The sequence below is a fragment of the Populus alba genome, chromosome 11, assembly GCF_005239225.2.
Source record: "Populus alba chromosome 11, ASM523922v2, whole genome shotgun sequence".
Taxonomy (NCBI): domain Eukaryota; kingdom Viridiplantae; phylum Streptophyta; class Magnoliopsida; order Malpighiales; family Salicaceae; genus Populus; species Populus alba.
This window is the reverse complement of record NC_133294.1, coordinates 10,717,176-10,724,192: the sequence shown is the minus strand read 5'-3', so window position 1 is coordinate 10,724,192 and position 7,017 is coordinate 10,717,176. Positions and strand designations below refer to the sequence as shown.

Sequence of the window (7,017 nt, the reverse complement as noted above, 5' to 3'; positions counted from 1 at the left end):
GACAGCACTAAGGGGTTTTCCAGAAAATTTCAATTGTCCATATTTCTTAAACGACGGCAGCATTAGAAGATCCCTCCGGTCAGAATGTAGACAATAGTTTAGTTCACAACATAACCAAATCTTGGCTTGATCCAACGGTGGTCGCCGGTAGAGATATGGCTGTCGGAGCACCGCCCCTTTGAATCCTTTCCTTCTAACCTCTCTCTAACCTCTCTCTATTCACTTGTTTCGGACCAGAACTTTTTTCAAGGGCTGGGTGGTATTACTAATGGCAGATTAGTTATTTTTATTATTTTCTTTAATGTTTGGGCTTAATTAAAACTTTTTTTTTGAGCTAGGTCCTAGGTTGTTTGGATCAGGTTATGAGCTTTTCAGTTTAGGGTTTTTGGGCCAGTTTTTGAGTGGACCTCATATAAAGTCCACATAAGGGGTCCTTAGGGTTAACTTTTCAAGAACTATTTAAACTCATGTAAGCCACAATTTAGGCAGCTTTGATGATTATTATTCTGAATTTTTCAGTTTTAACGCGTGAGAGTGATTCTTGCATTCTTCAGTTCTTTGAACGAACTGAAATCTGACTTATCGAAGAAGATTAACTGGCTTCGTGCGTCTCTACTCATTCCAATAGTGTTGGTGCCTTGGGGCAGGTTTCCATTGTGTCGCACTCATATCAGACCTATTTCGGCTTTCCGGGATCAGATCTCAATATTTTTTTGATCAAATGTAAGTATTGAATAGATCAAAAAAGAAGCAGCTGGAGACCAAGCAAAACAAATAGTAAAAGGATCAAGGACCCTTGACTAAGACAAAAGCCAAGACCGGGATGCTTGGAACAGAAATCAACCGGGAACAGACTCCCTTGAACTGCATCAAACGCATGCCAAGCTTTTGAAGAAACGAAACCAAAGGAACAGGCTCCCTTGGACAACCCAAAAAATCAAAGGGAACATACTCCTTGAACAAGCATACAAATGAAAAGAGGGAAGCACCAATCAATTGAGTAGTCCGACCCAGCAGCAAAAGAGAACTTTTATCAAAGTAGAGACTAGCCGAAACGAGACATTCCAATCCAGCAGAAGTTGATTGGAAGAAAGCAGCTAGCTCCGAATAACCAAACTCCATTGAAACAAAGAGCCGAATTCAATGGAGCATAGCCAAGCAAGAAATGCAGCCAGCATTAGATGACGCAAAAATGCATGAAAAGCCATGCATAAACCAGAATAACATATGAGGAAGAGATACTCTGGCATCATCCAAATTGAAAAGAAAAGTGGTCATCCTCATGGAAGTGTAAGACTGTGTAAAAACCGGGTCTGAAAATTTCTGAAAAAGGGAAGCAATGGTAGAGCAGGAGCCATCAAAAAATTCGCTTGTTCCTCTCCTCCCAAATTATGTAGACTGTTATTGCAAGAGAGATACGTTTCATTCTGCCTACGACACACTCCACTTTTACAAAGAGCCCTAACAGCTTTTGTCCAATGTAGACATATTTCTGGTGATATGCAGCCATTGCTTGATCCGATTCCAGAGAAGAGAAGTCCATTGGCAAACCAAAGAAGAAGGTGATTAATGAGACTTCATCTTCCCACATGGCAGAAAATACAAGTTGAATTAATTTTGGATGAAGCGAAGCCTATCTCTTGTACGAAAGCCTACCCAAGATTGCCAACCACATGATGAAACTGAATCGTGGCAGGGACCAGGGTTCCCAAATAACTCTTCTCCAGTGAACTTGGGAGCTGCGAAATCTTAAATAGTCATAAGCATTGGCTGAAAATGCACCCTTTGATGAATTCCAAAGTGCCATCAAAAAGATAGAGACTGAGGGTGGCCACCACAAAGATCAAATAAGCTGTTGCGCAAAAAAAGTATGGTTGATTTTCCAAAGAGGGGAGGAAGTGGAATGAGCTGTGATGTCCCAAATGGAGGAGATTGCAGATAATATTGATGAACCCAATTGATCCAAATAGAGTCAGACTTGAGGTGGATATTCCAGATGAGCTTGGCAAGGAAAACTATTGTTGCAGCTTTGAAATCAAAGAAACCCAAACGCCTCCTTTCAGACTTGGGGAGACAAACAGTATGCCATTATTTAACAAGAGCAGATTTGCTCTGCAATGTATTTGCCAGTCCATTAAGAAATTACGGCAGATACTGGTGACGTGCTTGATCACCACTTCAGGAAAAGGAAAAATATTCAGCCAAAACTGAACCATGCCGTAGAGGACAGACTTGAGCAACTCGGCTCGCCCAACATAGCTAAGGTTTCTGCCCAACCAACCATTGACAGCCGACTCTAGCTTGTGGAGTAGGGGGGAAAATTGGCTGGCGAGGAGACGATGAGGGCTTAAAGGAACGCCAAGGTAACGAAAGGGAAAAGACCCTTCAGCAAAACCAGTGTTCGCGAGGATAGAATGTCTGATGCTGTCCGAAACTCCTCCAAAATAAATGGAAGATTTGCTGACATTGGATCTGAAGCCCTAAAATCTCACCAAAAAGAGATCAAATTGCTGGAACAAGCAAGACACCGAAGCCATATCCCCTCTTGAGAGAAGTATTACATCATCAGCAAATGCTAGATGGCACACCCCAAGAGAGTGACACTTAGGGTGGAACCGAAATCCAGGAGATAAGGAAGCTTTGCATAAACATTTCTTGAGAAGTATTCATGCAAACCAGAAAAAGGTAGGGGATAGAGGATCCCCTTGCCGAACTCCATTTTTTCCCCGGAAAAAAAACCATAGATGCTACCATTAACAGCAACGAAATAAGAGGCAGTCTCAACACATTGCATTATAAGATGGACAAACCGGCTTGGAAACCCAAGCAGAAGAAGTAGCTGATGAAGAAAGGGCCACTGAACCGAGTCAAAAGCTTTCTTGAAATCGATCTTCATCATGCAGCGGGGAGAAGTCTGCTTTCGTCCATAATTACGCAGGAGCTCTTGCAGAAGGTGAATATTATCCGTCATCAAAAACGCCCTCCAAGGAAAGCATTCTGCATGGGACTAATAATAGGCGCAAGTGCTTTGAGATAATCTTGCTGCAAGGAGCTTGGCAATGACTTTGTAAATAACATTACAGCAGGAGATTGGACGAAAATCTGATGCAGATGAGGTATTGGCAGATTTTGGAATCAACGCAATGATAGAATGATTGATTTGTTTTAGCATGGCCCCTGTCTGGAAGAAGTCTCGAACAGCAATGTAGAAATCTTCATGAATCACAGCCCAAGATTTTTTGAAAAAGCATGAAGAATAGCCATCAGGACCAGAGCTTTTCCATCATCAATGTCAAATAAAGCATTCTTTATGTCCAAATCAGAAACAGGAGCAAAGAGACAAGCATGGGGAAGCAACATCTATGTATGTTCCCTGCTGGATAACGTCCAATTCAATTGGAGCAGTGACTTTCGGATGGCAAGCAAATGGCCATAAAAGTCCACAAAAGCAGCCCCACCTCAGCAGAAGAGGACGTGAGAGAGCCATCCATTCGTTGAATTGCTGGAATAAAGTTTTGACAATGACGCTGGTTCATTAATGAATGGAAAAAGGAAGTGCTAGAGTCACATTCTTTCAAAAATTTGCTTTTCAGCTTTTGTGAGAAATATTGCCGCTCACACTCTTTAATTTGGAGGAGACTTTTACGTAGCTGCTTATCAATGGCTTGCAGATTAGAATTGTGCATGTCAGAAGAGAGAAGGCTTTGATGGTCGTCCAGAGCAGCTTCAGCCCGTGCAACTCTCTCCGAGATGTGGCTGAAATGAAACTTGTTGAGATCTCGCAGAGGCCTCTTAAGATGCTTGAGACGTTTACAGAGAGTAACATCGGAGACCCGTGAGTATCAAGCTGCCAAGCCTCTGCTACTAGTTCCAAGAAAGAAGGGTGATTACTCCACATATTAAAAAACTTGAAACATTTCTTTCCCATGGGCTGATGGGGATGAAATGAGATAGTGGCCGGAGAGTGATCCGAGAATGCTCCTGGATTATCAAAGTGGACTTGCACTGATGTAAATGAAAGAGACCAAAGAGAATTGGCTAGGACACGGTCTAGCTTGCTCCAGACACTGCCGTTGGACCATGTGAAGTGACTGCCAGAATAATTTAAATCAGAGAGACCTAAGTCTGAGCAACACTGCCGAAAATCAGAAGTCTCATAAGAAGAAACAAGTTCCCCATGGTGTTTGTCTGACTGAGATAACAGAGAGTTGAAATCCCCTAAAATGAGCCAAGGGGAGTTAGGACTCCAGTTCCGCAGATCATCCCACAGAGCTCTTCTGGCAATAATAGTATTAAACCCGTAGACAAAAGAGGCAAAGAACTTGAATTGATGAACTAAGCTGGAAATAAGAACATGAAGACCTTGGGCTGAGAAACCAAGCAAGTCAATATTAACAGTTGTTGGGTTCCAGAAGACCACAATTCTAGCTGTAGACGCTGCTGCAACATTAGACAATACCTTCCAATTTTTCAGCCGAAATTGACGCATTAATGAAACTTTAGAAAAAACTAATTTTGTTTCTAAAAAACAACAAACATCCAATTTATGTTTCCGTATGAGGTTAACAACCTCATGTTGTTTCAGAGGGCTGTTCAACCCTCTGACGTTCCAACAACGGATTATCATCAAGAAAGGGGGGTGGGAAGCAACCCCTCAACCCTGCCTGAAACGCCAACATTGCGCGACTGAGCCCCCCGTCTCCGTAAGGGTGCACTAGAAATCCCAGCTGATGGCAGACCTTGATCAACTGACACAACAACAGCCTTGCCTTTGTCCTTTCGTGAGCTAGCCAAAACATTTGTATTTGCCGCTGGATGAGATGGCAAACGATGGTCCTTTGAGGTATTAGTGGGATGCACAGGAGCATGCAAAGGAGCATGCAGAGTGGAAGATTCATGAATAGAGCAGTGATCAACTGCCCCACTTACAGCTACAGTGGAGGACCTACCACGTTGCTTGGAAGGAGAATTCTTGCGTCTGAGGCGTTTGCTCTAAACAATATTCCAACCACCAGAGACATGATCAACGACCCCACTTTCAGCCACCTGCTCCGGTTCGGCCAGGAGAGGAGAAGAATTAAGAGGCAGATTACCACGGGCTAACAACAACTGGGGGTTCTTCTTGGGGTCCCAACGGTCAAAGACAGATTCTTTAACTGTGCTGGCCCTAGGAGCTTTGCTGAGACTTTTGCTGCCTGTTTGCTAGGATCAGCCAATGGAATTGATTTGGGGCAAGTGGAGGTAAGATGGCCGAGAATTCTGCACTGCTTGCAAAACCGGGGAAGAGTTTCATAGATAACTTGCTGCTTGAGAAGGCTGCCATTCGGCAATTTGATATCAATAGAGTAAGGCAAGTCAGATAATAAATTGATTTCAACCAATACTCTGGCGTAGGAGAGCCTGGACATAGTGTGGGTGAGCATATCGCTCTGTACCGGTTTCCTAAGGACGCTGACAATCTTGGACAAACACTTAAGAGACCAGCACTGAAGTGGGAGGTTGGGGAACTTAACCCAAACTGGAACCATGTGCAAGTCAGAGGAAGAAAAATAAAAAAATTCAGGCATTGGTTTGAGAATTAATGGCCTGCCATAAACAAGATAGGGACCCCCAGCTAATATTCACAATTTATCAGCATCAGTAGTAAACTTGTAGATCAACCAACCAGATTCATGCATTATGGTGTGTATGGAGATCTCAATCTTGATTGTGGGTTGCGTGACCACGTGATCACGAGGTTCGCATCAGTTGGTATCAGAGCTCCGATTGACCTGAATTTTTAAACCAAGGTAGTAAGGTGTGTATGGAGAGTCCACATAAAATATTATCCCGATCCAACGGTAAGATTGAGAATTATGACTGTTTCCGTAAACCTGGACTGTTGCGCTTTTTACGCCAAAATCCGAATCTAACCTTACTTGGGTCGTATCACATGGCTGAACCGTATCACAGTAAATGGAAGACATAATAGAAATAAGCTTCTCTCGGTTACAAGGAAGGATGGGAAAGTCGTTGAAGGACACGAGGCAGTCAAATCAGAAGTAATTGCATACTTCCACCGTGTGTTGGGAGTGAAACAGATGCTTAGGGTCTTGAACGAGGAAGTGATGCAATTGGCAATGAACTGCAAACTGTCTTCAACTCAACAGCAGGTACTAGCACAAGATGTAACAAGGGAGGAGATTAAGCATGCTGTGTTTAGTTTGAAAAACAACAAAGCCCCTGGTCCGGATGGCTTCAACGCAGGTTTCTTCAAAAGAATGTGGCACATAGTGGGAAGATGTAATCAACGCTGTTAGCTCCTTCTTTTAAACTCGTAGAATGCTTAAAGAAAATGAATGCTACATCCATTTCCCTTATTCCTAAAGTTGCTAATCCTACGAGGTTGACAGATTTTCGTCCTATATCTTGCTGCAATACAATATACAAATGCATCGCGAAGATCCTAGCTGGGAGAATGAAAGTTGTTTTGCCATCCTTAGTAGGTCCGTATCAGACAGCTTTTATCTCTGATGGAGAATCAATGATAATATTCTTTTATCTCAGGAAACTAATGAAAGGTTATCATAAATCTACGGGTCCTGCTCGTTGTGCTATGAAAGTAGATCTGATGAAGGCTGATGACTCGGTTCGGTGGGATTTTCGTTGAGGCTACGTTAAAAAAAATGGGATTCCAGAACAGTCATTGATTAGGATCATGTTTTGTGTTACATCATGTCAATTCTCAATCAACGCAACGGTGAACTTGCAGGCTACTTTCAAGCGCGGGGGGAGAGGGCTGAGACAAGGTGATCCATTATCTCCATATATTTTTTGTCCTATGCATGGAAATCTTGTCAGGGCTGTTCTGCAGTATGAGTGTCAATCAAAACTTCAAGTTCCACTGGAGATGCAAGAAGGACATAATTTCTCATCTTTGTTTTGCCGACGACTTGATGATATTCAACAAAGGGGATGTACACTCAATTCGTATGATCAAAAATGTTCTCACAAAGTTTCAAGATCTACCAGGTCTAT

The 7,017-nt window shown here is 42.8% G+C and overlaps 1 protein-coding gene across 1 annotated transcript; it reads right to left on the bottom strand.

The window, feature by feature from the left end:
* Positions 1 to 786: 786 nt before the first annotated feature.
* LOC140956080 (uncharacterized) lies at positions 787 to 5,528 on the bottom strand. The gene is made up of 11 exons (XM_073412255.1): positions 5,136 to 5,528; positions 4,660 to 4,992; positions 3,620 to 4,459; positions 3,328 to 3,502; positions 3,082 to 3,213; positions 2,562 to 2,638; positions 2,156 to 2,480; positions 1,671 to 1,739; positions 1,436 to 1,581; positions 1,243 to 1,323; positions 787 to 1,116 (listed from the first exon to the last, which is right to left on the bottom strand). The coding sequence occupies exons 1-11, from the start codon at positions 5,526 to 5,528 to the stop codon at positions 787 to 789; spliced, it is 2,901 nt and encodes a 966-aa protein (XP_073268356.1).
* Positions 5,529 to 7,017: the final 1,489 nt, after the last annotated feature.

Coding starts and splice junctions, on each gene's coding strand:
- LOC140956080 (XM_073412255.1), bottom strand. CDS start 5,528: ATGGTTCCAGTTTGGGTTAAGTTCCCCAACCTCCCACTTCAGTGCTGG. Junction 3,503..3,619: donor TCTCCTCCAAATTAAAGAGT/GTGAGCGGCAAT, acceptor ACTTTATTCCAG/CAATTCAACGAATGGATGGC. Junction 3,214..3,327: donor ATGCTTGTCTCTTTGCTCCT/GTTTCTGATTTG, acceptor TGATTCATGAAG/ATTTCTACATTGCTGTTCGA.